This window comes from Grus americana, chromosome 1 (assembly GCF_028858705.1).
Source record: "Grus americana isolate bGruAme1 chromosome 1, bGruAme1.mat, whole genome shotgun sequence".
Lineage (NCBI taxonomy): Eukaryota > Metazoa > Chordata > Aves > Gruiformes > Gruidae > Grus > Grus americana.
Window position 1 is genome coordinate 56,055,047 of NC_072852.1, and position 22,381 is coordinate 56,077,427.

At 47.0% G+C, this 22,381-nt stretch overlaps 2 protein-coding genes across 2 annotated transcripts; both read right to left on the reverse strand.

Annotated features, from left to right (window-relative positions):
• Window positions 1-6,957: 6,957 nt before the first annotated feature.
• On the reverse strand, window positions 6,958-16,754 carry LOC129212591 (cytoglobin-1-like). Its single transcript, XM_054841400.1, has 4 exons — window positions 16,710-16,754; window positions 11,625-14,110; window positions 9,394-9,625; window positions 6,958-8,127 (listed from the first exon to the last, which is right to left on the reverse strand). The coding sequence occupies exons 2-4, from the start codon at window positions 11,717-11,719 to the stop codon at window positions 7,999-8,001; spliced, it is 456 nt and encodes a 151-aa protein (XP_054697375.1). The 5' UTR covers window positions 11,720-14,110; window positions 16,710-16,754; the 3' UTR covers window positions 6,958-7,998.
• Window positions 15,616-22,344, reverse strand: LOC129212542 (heat shock 70 kDa protein 12B-like). Its single transcript, XM_054841202.1, has 4 exons — window positions 22,001-22,344; window positions 19,568-19,792; window positions 19,038-19,209; window positions 15,616-18,236 (listed from the first exon to the last, which is right to left on the reverse strand). The coding sequence occupies exons 1-4, from the start codon at window positions 22,280-22,282 to the stop codon at window positions 17,191-17,193; spliced, it is 1,725 nt and encodes a 574-aa protein (XP_054697177.1). The 5' UTR covers window positions 22,283-22,344; the 3' UTR covers window positions 15,616-17,190.
• Between the last annotated feature and the right edge of the window lie 37 nt (window positions 22,345-22,381).

The following is a 22,381-nucleotide window of genomic DNA, read 5'->3' on the forward strand; positions in this document are numbered from 1 at the left end:
CACATACCCTCCACTCTGAATTCATGTCTTTTTAAGCTCCCAAAGAAATACTGTAATAATGATGGCTAACTACTTAACACTTTTTTTTATTTACCCATTTGAAATCTGAACATGAGTTTCCTTCCTGGGAATGCTTTATGATTTCCTGCATGGCCCAGCTGCATGATGAGTGTAAGTTACCAGTGTTTGTCCCTCTGGTACGAGCACGCTGTGTAAGTGCTTGCTAACATCTATTGTCACACCTTTGTTAATGGAATTCTAGTTGCTAGTGTGACAAAAGTAGAACAGTCATTTCTAGATGCACCTCGCATAGCAGAATTGCCAGTGAGTGGATTGTTAACTCCTTTGGAATTCCTTTCTGGAATAAAAATGTTCCAGAAATACTGAGGACCTGTCTCCCCCTGCAGCCAGCAACTAGAAATCTTGTGTTGTTAAAAGGGGAGGGAAGATTTGCATACTGTGACAAAACACTGCTTAGACTCCTTACTGGCACATTCTGGATAATATGCCATTGATTTTACAAATGGCTTTTAAATTTAATTATGAAAGGGTGATTGGATTTGAGCCTTTCCTTATTTATAGGTTTTCGTGGGGTGGTGAGCTTCATAATATCCAAGTACCACACCAATATTAAACAGAAGGTAAGTCTTGCCTCTGGTATCCTGATAAAATAATCTAAATTGCATGTGGAAATACATGTCTCGTGTCTGAAATGAGGACTGGAGTACAGTTAGGAAGAGAACTGAATTAAAGCGATTGATGAAACATGCTATTTCTGATGCAAGAGATCTGGAACATCTATCAGAAAGGGAGACTGCTTTATTAGTTGTGCCTTAGTAAGTAAGGGTCTTCCACCCTTCCATCAGAACCAAGCTACCTTAATTTCCAGGAGCGTGAAACAGGTACTCATCACCTGCGTATTTCCTGCTGCACAGCTGAAGAGGGGTATTGGCTGACATTAGTTTGCATGGTCAAAATTATTACCAAAGGGATCTGGGGGCAATAAATCTCTGTCCATCTCTGCTGCATCATAATGGAAAGAGCTTTGACACTAATCGAGTAGTTTGGGCTTCATTACTTCTGGTCTAGAGCCAGAGCGTAAATACAATGGCAAAATCATTCAGAAGATGAAGCTACTCAACCCACATTCTGTAGAGATGGGTGGACTAGCTTCACATCACACTAAGCAGCATCTGCGCCCGCTGTAGTTATGACTTCCCCACCCAGGCTGTTTGCCCAGCTTTTTTCTCCCTTCGGTTGCTTGTTCAGCCATTGATGCTTAAGAGATGGGGAGAGGCAGAGGTGGGGTGCTAAACCCACAGGATGGGGGATGCTGCTCCGCAGTAACGCGTCACTGGCAGCACGTGTGGTGATGTGAACTGCTGCTACTTTGCTAAGAGATCTCACGGATCTGTGGGTCCGTGAGAGGGCCTGAGTGCTGAGAGTGCTCGAGACCATTCCTATTTGAGGAAAATACCTTCCCTGTCCTGCAAGGAGGCTGACTGCAGCCAAGAAAGGGAATGGACCACCTGAGGGAACATGAGGATGCAGTAGCTGAGCATCGCTTTGAAATATCGCTGACACAGTTGTAGCTTCATGGCAGTTTTTATCAGACTGCAGGTGTACAAATTGAGCAAAAGTAGTAGATTATTTCATTTAAGTGTTTGAAATGCAGTAAGCCTGCAAGTGCTTCTCCTGTATCTCAGAAAACTCTCACTCTGGATTAGTCAGGTGAGCGTAAAACAGGAAGATGTTAAGCTGGTGAGCAGCTAGAGGATGGCACGTTACCAGAACTGAGGTCCTCTCCTGAATGCGTATGAGTTGCTTTTCCTGCTGGAGCAGGAGGAACCATGCAGTAGAAGAGTGACGCTTCCAAGCAGGGAGGTGCTTGGCTGATACAGCTGTGCCGCATTACCCACTGTCGGACGTGCCAGTGAGGCTGGCGGAGGAGGCTGTTCCTGTCTGTCCTCTTGTCTTCCGTCAGGTAGTGAACCTGGGATTTATCCTCCTGTTGCTACAGCGCCAACCGCAGCCCTGGAGTCCATCTGTCCGTCCCATCTATCTTGTACCAGTTTGTGCCTTTGAGGCAGCTTCCATCCTTCCCCAGGGGCAGCGGGAGAAAATAGTGAACTGACTCCCTAGGCCAATGCGAACGAGTGACTGTGGTAACCTTAAATAGCCTTGGGGCAGGGATTAGCTATTTAGCTGAAGGGGCAATGGTGGCAACTTGTCCTAAGACACCTGGGGCCAATGCAAGACTGCTGAGGGCATGGGTGGGTACAACCAAATGAACAGTTTTAGCTATGGGAACTTCAGTATCACAGCAAGAAGTTTCTGTGGTGCTGGAGATGACTCAGTGAGATGTGTGTGCTGTCTCCTCCGTGACTGTTAGGGATCCAAGCAGATTGCAGTTGCAATCAGTGTTAAACAAGGTGTAAACGCAGAATGAGTTACGTGCCAGCAGTGATGGCAGCGTGCAGTGTGTTGCGTAAGGGTCTTCAGCGCCTCATAACACACACACACAGTTTACTATTCTCCATCCCACATTTCACATCCCACCTTGCTCAGTATAGTTGTCCTTTGTCCAGCAAACAGTAGAGGTTAGTTTCTCCTGATGCAGTGGCTTATAAAAAGTGTTAATGCGATCTTCATTCAGTCCTGTATGGTTCTTGCTCTTTGTTTTTTGTTTGATCACTTTTTTTTTTTTACTTGCTTCTCAATAAATTCTTGCACTGTTAATGCTGATGCAATTCTTTAATTCTTCTTTTCAGTAAGACCTGGAGATCTGGCTTTTACTGCAGCCTGCAAAACTGGGAAGCAGTGGACTGCTGGGCAGGGGTTTCCAGCAGCTGGAAATGCAGGTGAAGAGAGGAAGAAATGTTTGTTTCTACCCCGGGCTTTCCTCTTTATCCCTGCTTTCCCTTCTGTGGGCACGTAATGGTCAGTAGGCAATTAGAAAATTCTCTCATGACTTGTCTTTCCTGGCTCTGGCTTTTCACCTTCTGTTGCTGGGGTAACCGCCGTCCCAAACCGCTTCCCAGGCGCTCGGTAGTGCTGCGCAGAGCACCGTGGGCGAGCAGTGTCCTAAGGAACGCACCAGCGCGGAGCTGGGATTAGCTAGCAACGAAGCAGCGCTGGATGGACACGGGCAGGGTCAAAAAGGGCGTGACGGACAGCAGGAACTGCGGAGGCTGTGCAGCCTTTTCCCAGGCTGAAATGATCTGGCGAATGCAGATTGTAGTAAAGTATTGATGGTGATGCTCAGTTAGGAGCACAAAGATTAGAAATTGTTCCTGGTGCTGGCTTAGAGGGGCTGCAAACTTTGACAGCACCAGCCGTCAGGTACCACCAGCATCAAAGACCTGCTCGAGCTTCTGCGTATCCATCACTAGAAGGTGATATCTCGGTTGGGGACTTTGCATCGAACTACTGTAACTTATTAAAGTGCTGCCATCTTCCTAAGATCACACTGGTTTGCAACAGTGCAACGGGAGTAAAGAACTGCTCATTTCCAACAGGGGAGGGCCACCGCTGCCTTGATGGTGGGTGGGACCGTAATCCAGGTGTCAGCTCCAACGTTTCACACCCATTGTCTTCCTTGTCCTAAAATTCTGCCCCTGCTTGTAACCCCATGCAAAGCTCTGCCGGTGGCCTGTGCTAGTGGGAAGTTTCAGCGTGACAGTCGGGATCAGCCTGCTCTGCGTGACAGCAGCGATTTAGCGACTGCCGGGTGTCCTTGGTGGACAGCCTGGGGAGGCTGCATGGAGATCAGCAGCAGCACCACCATCACCAGCCACGTGTCCCTGATTTGTCTGCTCCCGTGTAGTTGTGCAGGGGGGGAGGCAAAGCACCACATTGCTGCCTGTGAGAAAGACACCGCAGCAGTGCTTCCTCCTGGGGAAGTGACATCAGAAGCAGAAGCCTGGGCTCTCCGAGGCAAGCATACAAAATATTCTTGCGGTACGGCGGGGATGCCGTTTCTACTGCCCACTGAGTAAGCAAACGATCCAGTCTAGGATGCTGCTGGCTCACACCAGGAAAAAATCACTCCTGTGTGTTTTAGGCTTGTTTGATACCGACCATGTGTAATCTGAGCAGTATAACCGTGCCCTGAACTGGCTCAAACCCACTCCACTGCATAAGCCAGAAGAGCTCTGGTATGACATTTAAGGTTAACTGAGCCACAGTGATATTCTAACTACACATATTCATTAACACAGTATTAGCTTTAGCAAAGATAAAGAAAAAAAGGCATCTTCTCTAACATCGCCTTTCCCTAAAGCAGGATGTTGTAATGAAGGAGAAAAAGATTTTACAATGTTGAAAATTCATAAGGTTAGAATAGGTCTGGGGGCTTTTTTTTTGGTTAGGTTTGCAGCAGGAGTCACGCCTGTGCTTTTATAAGATGCCTGAGCGCCATGCCTGACGGACAGGCTTTTGAATTCGGTGGCTGCTCAGTTCTTCCGGGGACTGCTGGCTCCTAGTGCCGATTCAGGCATTACAATTCACTTATCTCAGCAGGACCTTTTGTCATCACGCATGGTGCCATTACAAGCCTTCTGGCACCTGTTTAACCAGGAAGGTGACTCGAAAGTCTAACAGAAGCGACCACCCCGGCACCTAGCACGGGGTAGAAGCATTGCTGCTCCCAGCACATTCCTGCCTGGGCTGTACCCTCACCGCCTTCTACCCATCACTAGGTGTTTTAAACAGCAAATGGAAGCTGCCCCTACTCTTTCAGTGTAAAGCAACACCTCTGAGGGCTATAGCTATACCTACACCCACAGCTCTACAGCAAAGGAGCTCAAGCAACCCTTCAATCACCAATAACGTAAATGTCCTTCCAGCAGGAAGAGTGGGTGCAAGGGAGGGTTATCACCTGGACCCCGCTAGAAGGATTTCTTAGAAGCTTCCCCAAATCCTCTGCAAGGTCTCTAGTCCTGTCTCTGGGCAGCCCCAGGATATTTGAGACAACCTCCCCCTCCTTACTCACCTCACTGAGCCCATCTACTGCCCGTGCTCCAGGCTGGGGCAGGAAGGCTGCTTGGCTCAGACTCTCTAGCAAGAAAATTATTAGGCTTAAATGCCTCAATAGCTGGGTTAACTACTTCTGTAAACCACTCCCTGTCATTTCAAACTGCCTTGGTAAGTTCGTAGCCCTTGTCTCAGAGTGATTTGGTGATGCTATCGCACACCACTGGATTCTGGGATTTTATCCCGAAGTTGATTTGTATTTGCACAGGGATGCCTTGCAAGTGCACCTTCCTCTGGGCAAGTTTCTGCTTTGTCACTACAGCAGCTGAAGTTTTTCAGGTTAAGTTTCTCTCCTCTCTTTGCCTGTGTTTATTTCCCAAAGTTTGACCTCATTGGAAGGTCCGAGTTCACTCAGCGAAGTCAATGAACTGAATTTAAGTACATATGTGTTTTTACAGTGTTTAGTAATATTTTGAATCAGTAAAGTGTTTGGTTGTCTCTACAAAGTCAGGTTTTGCTTTTTTTCCAGAAACATGACTGGTAAAGCACTTTGATTTTACTAGCTGAGGGGATAAACTTCCTCCATGAGCTCCCTCTCACTCCTCTCCCCCTTTCTCAGTATTTTCCATCTGTTTGCACTGTTCTGGTTTAGGTGTCAGACACAAGACGACTCCGTGGCACTTAGCTGATTTAACCCATCACTTGTCATAGTACCTGTGCTACGTCACAGATTTGTCATCTCACCCAGACCTTCCTGATGTCCCACAGGCTGTAAGAAAACCATGAAGCTTGGTGTGGGGGCTTTGGTCCCACTCATTGGTGGCGCTCCATGGAAAATCTCTTCCTGCTACCTGTAGGTGTGACCTTTTCCTTAGGTTTCTCTTCACAGGATCAAAGTTATCCCTAAGAATGAATACGGTATGTATAGCACCACCTATGTACTGGTTCAGTAAGTAATGAGCATGTTTGGTTCGCCTCCCAAGTACGTGAATGTTGCTGTTTTGCAGAGGCACAGTGAGGTCCAAGGAAAGACAGAATTGTGCAGTGAGGCTGCTGGAAAACTGGGAATGCAGCTCAGGTGTCCTCAATCTCAAGATGTCATCTGACCTACGGTCTGTTGGGAAAGCTTCTCGCCATCCTTTGACATCTCGGCTAAACAAAAAAATAAAGGCCATGTACTGCTAAACCACTCACATCATACACATTTTTAAAATGTAACGTGTCCTCCCTTTGTAAATGGATTTTAAAAATAATTCCCTCTTCACTTAAGCCTGATTTTGGTTTGTTTCACATACTTTGCTTTTGCTACGCTTCTCTCCATCACAGCAGCAGGGAACACAAGAGCCTTAAGCCAGTGTTTTGAGGCCCCTGTCAGCCCAGGGTGTCTATGGCAATGATGAGCTCATCGTTACAGCTAGCCATGGTCATGGCAAATAGGTCTCTTAATGTGCATTACAGCAAGTACATAAAAAGGGGAAATTATTTTAAGCTTTTCAGAGTGTTAACTACTTGTACTCCCTCAAAGAGATTTGAGACTATAAATATTTTTTTACAAGTCTTGTTCTTTTCTTACGATACCTGACAATGCTGTGCAATGTGCTTCCCCTTCCCCCAGGCGGGACAAAATACCAAATCCAATAAAGCAGCCTGCCCCGTCCTCCCTCTCTGGAAAGAATTCATATTCTGGACTTTGGGATTTCAGCTTCCTTTGCCAAACAAATGGGATGGGTAAGGAAAACTACACCTCGAATGAAGGAGAATTCTGCATTTTTAGCTGTTCATAAAATTGCTGTTCCGTAGTCAAGTGAAAAACTTCCCTTTCCACCACCCAAGGAGCCTGATTACTGCAAGTGCGATGGGTGCCTGGGTGGGAGCTTGAGCTGGTTTCAGTGAAACCCCCAGTACCACCAGTGACCATGCACTGTAACCAGCTACCGCTCCTCTGCACCACGAGTGCCTTTTCCGTGCTACAAATGACAGGACGCGACTGCTTTCTCTGTGTTTATTGCGTTACACTGAAGCAAAACAGGGTGTGGTTATTTGCAGTTATTAGCTGATGATTTCACCATGTCTAAGGAATACAAGGAAAAGCAATTAAATAGTTCGGGACTCGGTTTCCACTGAAGGGAGGCTCAGGCCGTGCGGCAGGACAGGATGAGGGCAACGCCACAGAAATCCCATGCTAAGCTGAGCCCGCCACGCCGCCCACTCAGCGGGGCAGCAACCTCCCTCAGCTGGATGCATTTTGAGCAGCACAGGAGCTAGTGAGCTTCAGTACTATTGCCCTCTCCTGCGTACGTGGCCAGAGCAATTTGCCGGGAGCAGCACCGTGAAATCTGTGTGCTGGAGATGTTCATCCCTGCCCAGAGGGACCCAGTGGTGACCGCGTCCAGCATTGCCATCCCTTGCGCTGAAAGTTGCTCCGAGAATCCTCCCCCCAGGCTGGGGAAATCTGTTGGCTCATGCAGGACGGGACTTTCCCCGTGTCTTTCTCAGACATTAGTCTTTCCCATACACCACTCCCCCCATTGTTTCAGTTCAAACATGAAACACCACCCATGCCTCTTAAATAATGACCTCTACAAAATCCCTGGCGATGCTCCAGAATGGTCTCCTGCTCGTCATTCATGAGGATGGAGTGGTGGTAGTGGAAATAAAGAGCTGCTGGTGCCCTTCTGGGCTGGTGCTGCTGGAAGGAGCAAGTCTTTCTCTCAGGAATAGCAAGCTTAAAGTCATCACCTTAAAATGTAGTCTTCAGGGACTCTGGCCAGAGGAACCCTTCTGGAGCACCGAAGCTGCAAAGCACATCAGGATTTGTTGGTTGGCTTTGATGTAGCTGTGGGTTTTATTTAATTGTAGAAACTCAGTTTGCTAAGGAAATTATTGACATTGATATCTACATTATATAAGCCTTTTTCTTGCTTTATTTTTTTTACTTTTTCTTTCTTCCAACTGTGGCTGGAGGCCCAACTGCAGCAAATCAGCGTTGGCGAGATGTTTGAAGAGCCTGTAGGTTGCACATCCTCACCAACCCGCCTCTTTGTAGACATTGTTCAGGTGAGTGCAGATTTCATTGGTCACCTTCTCAAAGGAAGCTTTGCAGTCTCCACCAAATTTCTCCTCCATCAGTTGCAAGATAATGTCACAGATAATCTAAACAAGGAGAAGGGAAGAAACAAACAGTGTGAACTTTCCTCCACATTAGAAGCATAAGAACAAAATATATGGTTTTGGTTGGAATTCTTGGAGGGTGGAAAAGGGGTGCAAAAACAATTCAGTATCAAATAGCACGCAGAGCTGGAAATAGGTCGTGGAAAATTAGGTGCATTATAGAATTTACAAAAAAACAATGCATTAATAGTTGTTGGTTTGGGGGTTTTTTAACTATTCTGTATCTAGTTAAAGTTGACTGCACCCATATACACAGTCACTTAAAGACTGCTGTACAGGACCAGTTCATTTGGTCCATCTACTGCAATCCTTCTCCTGGCAATGGACTGTCCCAAGTGTTTGAAGGTCACAAGGATCCCTGTGTTGGATTCTTATGGAATACATGGCTTGTGGGGGTAAGTTTCTTCCTAACCTCTCCTGCTCATCAGCAATCTAGCGCTCTGTAGCAATGAGGGTTTGTATGTCTTTATAATCACTAGGTAGGTGGTATAGTTTGAAATGTCAACTCTTTTTCTATGCAACATTTATTATTTTGTGTACATCTTTACCCTGAAGAAGTCTTTCCAGGATCTCTCAAGGCAGAAATCCTCACTTATTCTCCCACTTACTGAAAATTGGGACAGGTGCTTTGGAAACCACCCTCCTGGTGCCTGAGTTACCTGTTGCCAGAAGGTACCTCTTTTTGCATTTTGTGTTGTAAAAGGCAAACAAAGTAGTTATAAATTCACTCTGCTAGTGACCTTAGGTGGACTTGGGCAAGTCATTTGATCATGTATTTATTAACTGTGTTTGTTTAGTGATGGCAATGCTATTGCCATTGTTGCTCAATAACAGGTGGTTTAGTTGTCCTAGAAAAACTCAGTTCCTTTACTAGAGAAAAATAGACACTGAAGTCCAGTGCTAAGCTGCTTTTCTGTGTCTGGTTATTAAATGACAAGTGTGTGGGAGTCCTCTTTCACTCAGAAAACTCAGAAAACCCATTACAACTCGTGGGCAGCTCTGCAGCTCCCACCTGAGCAGACCTGCCTGCATCACATTTGCTACTCAGCCTTATTCTTCCCACCAGATGCCAGATCTCTCATTCTTGCTTTCTTCCACCATCGACCATCTCAACTTTCACCACCTCCACTCTCTGAAGCATATATATATATGTACACACAGAGCCTGTTTTCCTCAGTTCTTCCCCTCCAAGGAGAAGACATCCTCCCATCACAATTACAGCTGCTGGGAAGACAGCTGCTGGCTCACCCTAAAGTTTTTGGGGTCAATCTTCAGCTGGGTGGCATGTTTCTTGCCAAGTGGGTTCACTATCCCAAGAAAAGCCTCGGAGTTGTCCAGGTGCTGCACCATGTCATTGATGGCGGTGAAAACCTTCTTGCCGTGGCCCCTGACCTGATCCGACTGTTTCATCTCTTCGGCAGAGTCCATGCCTTTGAAATGTGCAAAGTAGGACTTGGTGTCTGGGTGCTCAGTAAACATCCTGTTGAGAAATGAGAGATGTCCTAATTTGTGGACCAAGGCATCGATGCAGATATGTCTTCATGTTCCAGGCCTTGTCTTATGTATTTATTGCCCTTTTTCCTTCTCTTTATTAGAGCAGACACGTCTTTCCCCTGGATTTCTTGATTCTCCTTTGCCCTTCCCACCCGTGCACAGCCCCTGTGCCCATGGCAGCCTGTCTCCTCCCTCACCTCTCCTCAGGGCACTTCCCTTTGCTCACTCTGCCTTAAAACCTACCTATCCTGAATTTATTCTGCTGCTTCTAAAGTAAATATTTCCTAGTGTTGACTCAGTGTTAGGTGGAGAAGTGGGAGTGCATTCACACAAGGCAAGTGTGACAACACGATATTCCCAAAGATGTTTTGGACAGCAGATACCTCCACTGTCCTCTTGGTGGGTGTTTTCATGGGCAAACCCTACTACTGGTTTTGTTAATTAACTGGTTCCTAGAGTCCATCCCAAAGCTTTCTTACTGCCTGGGATGGATGGTTATTTGAGTACTGGGTACTGCACATTTTGTTCATTCAAAAGTAACACAATTCAAGGCCATTCATAAAGGAATTGCCTTTTATAATACATCAATTACGGTCATCTTGGTTAACCTCTTAAAAAAGCAGTTTAGTCCATAGGGTAAACCAGTTATCCACCTGAACTAGCAACAGCAAATTCCAGATTGCATTTCAGAGTCACAGAACAGTTGGGTTTGAAGAGACCTCTGAAGGTCATCTAGTCCAACCCCCCCATGACAAGCCAGTTGCCCAGGACCATGTCCAGACAGCTTTTGAATATCTCCATGGATGGAGACTCTACAACCCCCCTGGGCAACCTGTGCCAGTGCTCAATCACCTTCACAGTGACAAAGTGTTTCCTGATGTTCAAAGGGAACCTCCTGTGTTTCAGTTTGTGCCCATTGCCTCTGGTCCTGTCCCTGGGCACCTCTGAGAAGAGCCTGGCTCTGTCTTCTTTGCACCTCCCTTCAGGTTTTTATATAGATTGATAAGATCCCCCTGAGCTTTCTCCTCTCCATGCTAAACAGTCCCAGCTCTCTCAGCCTCTCCTCAGAGGAGACATGCTCCAGTCCCTTCATCATCTTCGTGGCCCTTTGTTGAACTCTTTCTAGTATGTCCATGTCTCTCTCGTACTGGAGAGCCCAGAACTTCTCTAAAAGCAGGGCTGGGGCTCCTACTAAGGCAAAACTTTCTAGAGTAAATTACCCCAGGGAGCCAAGCCACTGGATGCTACTAGCATTTTATAGCTGCATTTCTGACCCTAACTGTGTTCGTGTTGTGTAGACTTCAGAAGGAAAGAGCAGTGCATAACACTTTTTGAGGCTGATCCAGGCACAAGAAGTGATATACAAGAAAGCCAGAAGGAGTGGTAAAGATGTGATACTCAGAAATAGCATTTGGACTGATCAGTGCGTATGGAAGTGATGGAAGTCCCAGCTGAGAGAGGGATATGTGAAAGGTGAATAGAAGAAACTTCTGTCTTATGGAAGAAGGGAGGAAAACAGAGTGAAAACCAAGAGAAGAAAGCCCACAGGAAGGGTACGATACAATGAAACAGATGGGCTCTGGACTGGAAAGGCTGAAGGAGAATCAGAACAGAAATATTGAGGGCATGCAGGTTAAATATCATTAAAGGAGTTTAGAGATAAAGGGGAAGCGGGAAATAGGGCCCATGTTTCGTTCCCATTCTCTTTCATACCACACTTCCTTTTATCTGAAATGGGTGAAAAGATTGTTCTCATCTCTTCTTCCTTTCCCACCCTCTTCCCCCTTTCCTTTTACTTTTCTTTGTGTGGATTTCTCCTCATCCCTGTTTCCTCCCTGAGGTGCAATAAACCACAGCAAACCAAAAGGTTCCCAGCAAGGGCTGCATGAAAAACATCAAGACATGCTTCTAGGTGGTAACTCCATCCTTCTTGCCATTCCTTCTTCAACCCTCCGGGGTAGCAGCAGCATGGGCTCTTTCCTTACCTGACCAGCACAGTTGTCCCGTTGTCCTCGGCATCCACATATATCTTCTCCCAGGCGCCGCGGGCACTTTGCACCTCTGCTTCAGAGAACGACATGGTGGAGGAGACAGCTGCAACGAAGGGCACAGCAGGAGGGAGAAGGACAGGGAGGTCCTGGTGGGGTGGTTGTGCTCCAGTTCTCTCTTCAGGGCTCTCTAAATACTGCCCCAGGGATTTAAGAGATCTTGAATGGACTCTTTGTCTCCATTCTCCTCGGTCACATTTCTGCAGGCTTTAGGGCTGCCTAATCACTTTTAATCAGGAAAGAAACCAACCACATGAGGAGGAAGGACTAGCACTCTCGCAGTGGTGTCACGTGCCAGAGCAAACATCTCTGTCTGAGCAGCGAAGGGAAAAAAGAGAGTTTTCAGTGGGGAAGAAAAAGATCAGCTCTCCTCCCCTCTCACCTCTGCCAAGACTCTGCAAAGGCTTCTCCTTCCCAGGGGCAATCCTTGCCCGAGCACTGCTTTTCCTGGTTTGCTCCTGAGAGCGCTGCTGTGCTGCGGGCACCAAGGTGGCCGGCCATCCCCTCTTCCCAGCACTTCTTGCTCCTTCAGTCCAAAGATCCTGTTTCCAGCTCCAGCAACTCTCTCCAGTCCTGCTTTCCTGCCACGGTTACTGCTTCCTCCACGGCCCTCCGGTTTAGCAGGGGCTCACCCCGCACTGCTCTCAGCCTTGGTACCAGGCAGGTGTGAGCCATCACCAGCCCAAAATGACACCGTTGCAGGGACAGTGATGGCAGTATGGGCACAGCATCCCTGGCCACAGTGCCGTGACAAGCCACGTCATTTTAATGCAGGAGATAAATGGGTGCAGGACACCCAGGCTGGAAGCACAGGCATTTTGCTACCCTAAGCCTCCTGGCTTGCAGCCGGGATCTCTGTCCTGTTTCTAAGCCCTACCTGCCTGGGAGGGAGAAAGAGATAAGGGGCAGGAGAAGGGCCAGTGCAGAGCTGCAAACAGCACATACGTTATTGTCACGGTCACTTGGAACTGGAGGCAAAAAAAAAAAAAATCTTGGATTATCCACACAGCGCTTGGGCTTAAACTCTGGCAGGAATGTTCTGGTTAAGTCTAGGGCACGCACATGAAATAAGGGCTAAGGGGCTTGAGGAACTGCTGCTGGATGCCGAGTGCAGACAAAACCTTGTATTGTTTGGGATGGTTTAGAGGAGGGAAGGAACAGGCACGAGGGAGGAATGTGCGGCGTGGTGAGCAAAACCAGCCCGATACCCCAGGGCAGAAGGAAAGCAGTGGTTGCAGCCTCAGAGACCCATCAGTCTTGGTGGCATTGTGTCCCACCACTGCCAAGGGATGCCTCAAATGATTTCACCAAAACTGCCCCCACCCTTCCCTCCCTCTCCCTTTTCACCACAGCAAACAAATAGTGGTCTGATAGAAACCTGCACAGCCTTCTGCTTTCTCATCCCAAAATCCTCAGAAAAATGTCCCAGATTTGAGGACAGCCCTGGGAAGGGGACACATGCTGTGCTGCCGGGACCGCTGCCTCTTTGAAGGCAAACACAAACCAGGGAAACGCTGTTCGGCCGAGCCCAGCTGCCAGCACAGGGGCACAAAGGAAGGAACGAGGACAGCACCGCAGGAGCTGGTAGTTCCTGGGCCTTGGGAGCCAAAACTGCCTGGGAGGAGCTCGGTAGGTAAAGGACCAAGTTTTTGGCCGAGAGCAGAACACACATCAGGTACTTGTCATGGGTGGCCTAGGAGGGACCAAGCTCCTGAAGAAAGAGCAGCACCAATTTTAGCCAAAGGGGAAGGGGCTCGGGCAGGTCCGGAGCACGGAGGTAGAGCTGGTTTTTCTTCAGGATGTGACTGTGGATGACTACTCCCTTGCAAATTTTCCTCCTCTCCATAGGTGTCATGTTGTCTTCGTGGACCCCAGTACACCCTGACTTGCTGTGGACACTTCTTGGTGGGAGAAGCTGGAGCACAGTGGTGAGCCCAGCGCTCTGGCCTGAGCTATGGTAGCAACGCACATTGCTCAAGGATGCATCTTCCCTCTTCACTTTCTTAGACTTTTACTCTTCATCTCACTTGTTCACCCTTCCCTTCCCTCCCCTTTGGTTTTTGTTTGCAGCAGTTCACAAGCAAACCTCAGCTTTGCTAGGGGAACGTCACCTCTGCTCTTCCCAATCTTGTCTGGGACATTGTATTACGAAGACGCTTATTCACTCGATATATTGTCAGACATCCTGTCGTGGGCCAAAAAACTGTTCCAGCATGGGCTCTTCCACCGGTCACTGTCCCTTTGGGTGGCGTACCTGCCCTGGCCTTGTCTCTCCTTCTTCAGCATTCACTACCCTTTCTTAAACATGTTTCCACAGAGGCACCGTATATTCATCTGGTTGGTCCAGTTTTGGGGTGCAGTGGGTCAACTTTCTCTGGTTCCGAGCCAGCAGTGAGCAGCAAAGGGCAGTCCCTGACCTCCTCCTGCACAGAAAAAACAAGCAATGATGCCCTCAAGCATGTCACCGTGCTCTCTGTAACACACTTTTATCACCTTTCACCTTCAGGTGTTACTTTTACTGTTTTGGAAAATTATCTTCTATCCTCCCCTGCACAGTTTGCTGAGTCATCCTTGTAAGATGAACACAGTAATACCTCATAAAGTTTTGACATTTCTAATAGGGTTATATGCATCTGTACTATACCTCAGGGGTCTCTAGAGATTGAAACAAAAAAGCTCCAGAAGCCTATTTTTTTGGGCCTCGAAATGGCATTGCTGTGAAAAATTTGCAGTTTAAAGTCATCACATTTTTGCTGACACTCACCCTCCACCCCAGGGGAAGCGGATGTGTGCTTGCTTTATTTCTTTTTCCTCTCCCATGGTTTGTTTTGTTTAATATCCCAAAGGAAATGAATGCTCTTAAGTGTAATATCTGCTGAATGGGGAGAAATATTTTCTAACAGGCTGCAGAGACAGCCTCAGCCACGGACAGGATGGTCCCCGGCGGGCACGGTCAGGCCGAGGGGCAGAGGGCACTGGGAAATGCTCAGCAGGGAGCACAGCCGCGTATTTCGGACTGTGTGTGGCGGCCAAGCTTTTCCTGGCACTGTCCTCAACCAGAGAAGCAGCGGACGTGCCTCCCGCTGCGGCACAGGAAAAGGCGGCGGCTCTGCAAAGTGGTGTTTGTTCTATTTCGTTTTCCAAGAAACCATGTGCTTTAGGCAGAAAGGCAAACGGCAAGCTCTGGCGTCAGAAACGGACAGCATCTTCTACCCGCCCAGCCATTTAGGATCCGGCAGCGATGACTGCCTGCAGAGCTCGTTGATACCCCAGTCACAGACAGTGCAAAGCTGCCTGTGTTTTCTTCTCCTTGAAAGTTTGTGACCTGTTCTTTAAATTTCATGTTTGATATAAACAAACAACCCTATTTATTACACAACAGGGGTTAATCCCCAGCTCAGCAGACATACCTGGTGTAGAGGATGGCTGGAAAGGGCTTGGCAGCTGTAATTCTTATTTCCCCCCCGCCGTACTGTCAGACAGAGGTTAGAGCCCCCTTAGCAGGTATTGCCAGATTTCTCAGATGCTTAGTTTGAGATGCTGACACTCGGTGCTGCTTTTACAAAGATGACAAACACCTGCATCTGCTCCGTGCTCAGCATCTGAGGTTATCAACATTAATAGTTCATCAAAACAAGCAAAATTACGAGCTGCAATCACGACTGCTTGCGTCACTGTCTGAATGCCAAAGTCCACATAGCACATGGGTGGGAAAGACCTGGGGCAGACCGCATTTCTCTCTCCCACTCAGAGAGCGGTAATGGGCTGGAGGAAGGGCTGTGTTGCACTTTGCATGGGTGAAAATAGCAAGTCCAGTGGGTAAGGAAAAAAAGCAGGAGTACTCAGCTGTTTGGGACCTAACCACCCAGAATGGCTCTCACATAGTTTACTGAGAAGTACCATCTGACACGATAGAATAATACACAGGTTTCTGTTGTAAATACTTTTACTGCACAGATAAGATTTTAAATGTGAAAACAAAAGTGATGTATTCAAAATAGTTCAGCTTTTATACATGATAGGGCATAGTATATGTACAGATTAATCTGAATGCTGCTGATTGACAACATTAAGTACTTGGCTAGCAGTGCTTCTAACGCAGTCATTACAGCTAATAAAGATGCCAGCGTTGAGTTTTCATGTGCGCACCCAGCTAACCAAGTATTTGCACTGGGACAGGTCAGCGTTCAGTGGGGAAACTCTACATTCTTAATGAAGGGGAAAAATAAAACACAAAAAAACCTCCAAGTGATGCAAGGTAGCCACCACATCCCACCACCAGACCGATGCCCAGCCAGTCTCCAAGCAATAGCTGCTTTGGAGAAACTCTCCCCCAGTTTTATTGCTGAGCATGAGGTTACAGGGCACGGAACATCCCTTCGGTCAGTTGGGGCCAGCTGTGCCAGCTGTGTCCTCTCCCAGCCCCTGGCTCCCCCCGCCAGCCTCCTCGCTGCAGGGGCAGAGTGAGAAACAGAGACAGCCTTGCTGCTGGGCAAGCACTGTTCAGCTATTGCTAAAATGCTGGTATGCTATCAACACCATTTTGGCCATAAATCACACAGCAGCGTAAAGGCAGCTATGAAGAAAGTAAACTCCACCCCAGCCAGACCCAGTACACTGCAGGATCACATCCTTTTCTTGGACAAATTTGGGCTCACGTAGGCCACACTGTGCTGAAACTGTGCACCGGTGCTGTAGGCAGGAGGCAAAGAAATGAGCTTTTATGTACATGGAAAATAGCAAGCCCAAGTCAGAGATGTAGAGAGTACTCACAGCTTGACAGAGATGCTCAGACAGCAGCATAAGCACTTTTCATATCTGTAATGTTACGATCTGGCATTCGTATCTGCCCGGTTAATGAGCTCAAACCACCCAATGGTTTAATGGAAACAACACTCCCACAGGTTTTGGATACAAGCCCACAGACTACATTGAGTTACTGCTTCACAGAGTATCTTGACTGGGACAAGAGCACTTTAATTACACACAATCTTTATTAGTGATGTTCTGAAGAAAACTCACCTCCATTGAGTGTCACCACTGGCAGAGTTAAACCTGCACTCCAGATGAAGGGACCTGGTATCAGAGGAAGAGAGGCTGTAGCTGAAAGAAGATATCAGGCTAAAAGAAATAATTATGGGCTGGTATATGTGGAAGTTAGACACTAGTTCAGCAGCTTTGTATCAAACATAAGTACAGATTATTATATTGGTGGTATAGACTATTGTGTTCAGAGATGCAATGGGGCTAAGCTAGAAGGGCAAGAGATAAAGCAGCAGATAAACTTGCTGTCAGATGCAACAGAAGGAGAGGTGTTGGATTGAAAGAGTGGTTGGTGCGTAATGGAAGGAACCAGAGAATCAGACTAGCAAAACATTTACCTGTGCATGCAGAAAGCTGGATGATGGACTTTATGGTCCATTTGCCTTCTCTGTTGTAGTAGTTATTGCCTCCCACTAAAGCCATGCACTCCCTTGTCCCTGCTGCTCGATGTACTGAGCATTTACACAGCTAAAAAATCTATTGTAACTGTCCGACTTTCTTTGGAAGTAATGTCAGTACATGTAGCTTTAAATTCAGTGAGCCCAAATTTAATATCCAGCTTCAGCTCACGTTTCCTCCCCAGCGTTTTGTCTGGCATTGGCACTGTACAGGAGCCAAGCCATTCCATCCCTTCCTCATCTATGTATTGAGCATCCTGCTTTTCTGTACAATAGAAACAAAAACGTGCACTTTCCTGATCTGGTTCTGTTGGATGGAAAAAATAGTGGGCAACTTCATTTATATTCACTGACTCGTTAATTCCCACCAATTTCTTGAAGAGATCTGTGCAATAAATATAGCCATCAGCTTTTGAGATCCTTTGTTTCTTTAAGTCATGGATAGCAGGATCAAATTTACAATTTATTGATACACCATATGTCCGAGTGCTGACTCTTGAGGCAATAATGTGTGGATTAACTCCAAACAAAACAGCCCCTTTTGCAATGGCCACTTGGGCCTCCATTGGACAAAGGATATGATAATTCTTGCTGAAGGCCTGATTGATTGCATCTCTCAAGATGACGCTAGACGCAAAGCCTCCCACAAGCAAAATGTACTGGACCTTGGCCATCTCAGGCTTGTCAAGAATTTCCCTCAAAGTACAAATTATATTTTTGATACTATAGTCAAAAAAGCTTTTCATTTTCTCATATGTAATCATGATCATCCCATCACACCACACAGCTCCTTTTGCTTGTGTGAAGAAGTGGGAGATGTTCTTCTTGCGTTCTGCCACTCTGGTCAAGTTGTAGTAGCAATGTATGTAGACCGCCTCCCTGCTAGCAGAGCATTTCTGTAGACTGAAGTTGTACATCATATGTTGTAATTCGGTAGGGTGGCTTTTTACATATTCATCCCATACACCATCATTGAATATTTCCTTGAGGAATTCAGTGAAGTTTTCATCCACTCTGTTGCCTCCCCATCCACCTCCTGCTGCCTTGTGTAATTCCTTCAGGAAATGGTTTTCTTGGATCTCGTGTACCGTGATGTCTATTGTGCCACCTACACACACACCCCCCAAACACAAATGAAGTTAGCTGTTTGCTTTAAAGAACATGAGGTCCTTACTTTACACTGAATATCATCTTACCTTCTGAACTCCTGGTTCACAAGCATGCTTTTCTGCTGCTTTCTTTACTCATCCTCACTCCTCCACTATTGCCTGCACACCTTTAGATTTCCTAAATTTATGCACTTCTGTTTAGAAGCGTGGTCTCTCAAGGCTCCTACAATAATTGCCGATGAGAGCTGGATGCTCTGACTTGCTCCCTGAGCAAGAGGATCTCCTTTCTGATCACAGAAGGAGACTGGCCTCCTCACATAGATAGTTGACTCCTGGCTTTGGATACACAAGCTCTGAGTTAAGATGAGCAGTGGTGGCGAGAGTCTCAGAAACTTCTGATTCTTTTGATGCCTTTTCAGTATTTGTTCACAATCACCAGACTGCTCTTGGCAGGAAATTCACATTACATTGAAAAAACTTGCCCAGGAAACTAAAGAAATTACTAAGAAATGTTCCATCAAACAATCTCTTTGGTCAGTTCACCGAACACTACACTTGCTCCTACAAAGGAGGCTATACAACAGCATGTGGGTGCACATCAGTGGCTGACGCTGGGACTCGGTGCAGACTGATCTGTCTTTTCCTCCCATTTTTCTGCCTGCCTGTGGATCTCATTAAGTGAGAAATAAAAACCCCATGACAAGCGCAGCAGTCCTTTGGAGCCCACCGTGTCAGACACTGCAAAACACCATGATCCACCCCTAGCAAAGATGGTACCTGTTAAAGAGGGAAAATTTTACCTCCACAGTCAACAACGATATACTGGATCCCAGGGGATTCTTCAAACTTCTTCTTGTCACTGCTGTCTGCTATAAACCCTTCCTGTGGAAGCTGTTTGCACCAGAGTGATGCAGCCTCCGGCTCCAGGGCAATAATCAGCTTCTCAGAAATCATGTCAGAGATGAGTCCTGCCTAAAATCACAAGAGAGAAGTGTCAGTTCAAAGAAAGGTGGTGAGCTCACCACTGCACAAACACCACCTGCTAGGGAGGCTGTTCTCATCCCAGGAAACCACACTGAGGTGGTCGTTCCTGCTGTGCTGATCTCCATGGGGGTCATTTCTACACGGCAGTGGGGGGAAAGGGCAGAGTGGTTGTTACTGATGGCTTGGGACATCCTCTCCCCCACTGCCCCCAACGTGGGAGGTTTCTCTCCCTGGTAGACTGAAATTTGAAACACAGGTTGTTTAAATGTTGAGGAGTTCCTCTGCCTTGATGGGTAAAGAAATCTCCAAAGATAATTTGAGGAACTGGGATAACCCCTGCTTTTACCTGTTTTGCCACCAGCCGCATGAACTGCCTGGCAGCAGCGCTCCATATGGCTGGGACGGTAATGACCCAGGTGATCTCCTCCTGGTCGCAGACGGTTTGGAAAGAGGCCTCTTGGATGGTGTTCATGGCATGTTCCTTCAGGTAGCGTAGGCTTTCGGAAAAGACTGTCAGGGCAGGTAGCATCTTTCCATTGCTGGCTTTCAGCTCCATGCCAGAAGTGACTTTCTACAAAAAAAAGTCTCAGGGTCACACGTGGCAGTCTCAGCAAGAAACCTGTCCCCTGAGCACTGAGGACTGCACAACATATGGCACAGAAGGAGGTCCTGTCTCCATACCTGAGCAAATTCCCAGCAACGGATTCAGTATTGTGGCGAACTGCAGTCTAATTGAGACAGATCAACTACCAAATCGCTTACTCATGACATCTGTGATTCAATAGGCAAAATATCAATGTGGTTGATAAGTCAACTGTTTCTCCTGGGCAAAATTTTGTAAAGACCCTGTAGGTCCTCCTGAACAGTCGATGAGGATAATTGTACTTTCTATGTGACACCATCATACATTTCCCAGGTGTATGTATAGAGACTTCAGACCTTTCTAGTTGCATCTACACTTCTGTGCATGACATCATTAACAAAATATATGCTGGACAAACATGTAGACAAATAACCCTCTGGTCTGACACAGTTTCTCTATAATGTGCCTCCTTGGCCTATGTGTCCCCCTGGGTGTATCTGAAGCTTGAGGCAGGTGGCTGCTCTGGCACTTCTTTAATCTTTCCCTGGATACCAAAAGTCCCTCCATCAGTCCCTGGTTACCTGCTCTGTCTAGAAAGAGTGGGAATTGTTGCCTGTATCCAAAGAAGTTTCAGGAGCCAGCCTTCACCGCACGTGCCTCTCTTTGTTTTGCTTCAGCAGGCACCAAAGATGGCCCTAAATCACAAGGATTATCAACTGGATAATCAGCTCTGTTAACTTGGGATCCTTTACAGCCAGTAGAGAAAACAAGGCCAGTACAGGTGCTGCCCAGCTTAAATAAAACATAACCAGGAAAGGTCAGGTGAATCCTGTTCTGCAGATACAGCCACTTAAGAAAATGGGAATCTATGTTCATATTTACTTACAATCGCATTTCCTGTCACTGTTCCTGGCTCAGTTAGGAGGGGTTGATATAAGGAAGCTGTTACGGCACCTCCTCCACAGACACTTTCTGTGGAGATTCAGAAATCAGTAGTTATCTGTCTGGGAATTGGTGTTCCACTTTCTTGTCTCTGAGCCCTTCTAATGGTTGCCCAGAGAGACTGTAGAATCTCCATTCTTGGAGATATTAAAAAGCTGACTGGACAATAGTCCTGGGCAACCAGGTCTAGGTGACCCTGCTTGAGCAGGGAGGTTGGAGCAGATGACCTCCAGAGGTCCCTTCCAACCTCAACCATTCTGTGATTCTGTAATGAAATTTTCCTTAAACGTTTTCTTCTTGGGTGCAAAGAAATGAGGTTGAACTAAAATCTCTCTCCAACCCTCTCTGAAAGTGAGTGAGCACCCACCACTCCACAGATGACACTGTGCTAGACCACATCATTCCCAGCTTTCCTGGGTGAGGGAAGTCTTCACAGAGACCTTCCACGCACTGGCACATCCAGTTCAGCGTTCATTGCTTAGCACTGAGGGATGCCAAAGAGCAGACACAAGACTTTATCTTGGGCTGGCCCTGTACTCTGGCTTATTCCATCTTTGGGAGGCCCTGTGGGACCCGGGAGCACAGACAAGGAATCGCTAAGGTAGCCTAATCTTTGGCCGAATGAGCAAACCCAGAAAAAGCTGTGAACAATTGTGAACTAGCACAGAGCCTTCTGAGAGAAATGATAGCCATTACAGGCTTGACAGACAGCTAGCTACCCTTAGACTGGCTTCAGCATACCATTAACAGTTGGACTTGATGATCTTAGAGGTCTTTTCCAACCAAAATGATCTATGATGTCGGGGGAGGGAGAGGCAAGCTATAGGGAGGTGTATAACAGAGGAGGAGCTCTTTTGGTGATACCAAGGCTGCCCACCTCCTTTGAATTACAGGAAGCCTCACTTGTACCCTGTGAAGGACTGAGGCAGTGAGCCTCAGAGGGAGGCTAGTTTCTCTGCTAAGCTCTGGAGCAGGGCAGGTTTTTGTTAAGAACAAGTATGTGGCTCCACTGAGGTGTGCAGTCAGGTTTTATTGTCTTTAGACAATGATCAGCATTATAAAGGAAGGGCCTGTGAAGCCTTTGGCTAATCAAGAAAATAAATAATTTCTTCTTCAGTTCATCAAAATGTCCTTTGATTTCTATTCATGCACCGTCACCAGCCAGATTACTCAGCCCTCTTCAATTCCTCTACCTTCCACCCTTCAAATAAATGAATAGCTCTGACTCCCATTAGCAGTAACCGTTCCACCTACCGTGTTGTACAGTGCCATCTTGAAGTTCTGGAAGAAGTACCAGTTGTCAGCTTCTCCGGAGGGCAGGCTCTTGTACTTCATCACAGCATCGTAGCCAAACTTCCTGAACTCCTGCTTCTGGTTGAACAAGATGCATGTGGGTGTCTTCGGGGTCTTGAGCCCATGCTCTGTTCCCCAGTATACCTGGCGGATTTGGTCTGTACCTGAAGCAAGGGAGAAACAGTACCCACTGTAGGACGTGCCAAAATCTATAGCGACAACGAAGACTGACGTGCTGGCCATGGCCGATGGCAGTGCAGAGGCGCACAGCTCGGGGAGCTACAGAGAACTAACCAGATTGGACTGGAATGAAACTGAAACTGTTCTGGCTGATTCACTCAG

Excerpts from the sequence above, each read along its gene's own strand:
- LOC129212591 (XM_054841400.1), bottom strand. The coding sequence starts at position 11,719 with ATGTCGTTCTCTGAAGCAGAGGTGCAAAGTGCCCGCGGCGCCTGGGAG. Across the intron at positions 9,626-11,624 it reads GGGACAACTGTGCTGGTCAG|GATGTTTACTGAGCACCCAG; the intron begins GTAAGGAAAGAG and ends ATTTCTCAACAG. Across the intron at positions 8,128-9,393 it reads TTGACCCCAAAAACTTTAGG|ATTATCTGTGACATTATCTT; the intron begins GTGAGCCAGCAG and ends CTCCTTGTTTAG.
- LOC129212542 (XM_054841202.1), bottom strand. The coding sequence starts at position 22,282 with ATGGCCAGCACGTCAGTCTTCGTTGTCGCTATAGATTTTGGCACGTCC. Across the intron at positions 19,210-19,567 it reads TGCGGCTGGTGGCAAAACAG|GCAGGACTCATCTCTGACAT; the intron begins GTAAAAGCAGGG and ends TTGTGATTTTAG. Across the intron at positions 18,237-19,037 it reads TATCGTTGTTGACTGTGGAG|GTGGCACAATAGACATCACG; the intron begins GTAAAATTTTCC and ends GTGTGTGTGTAG.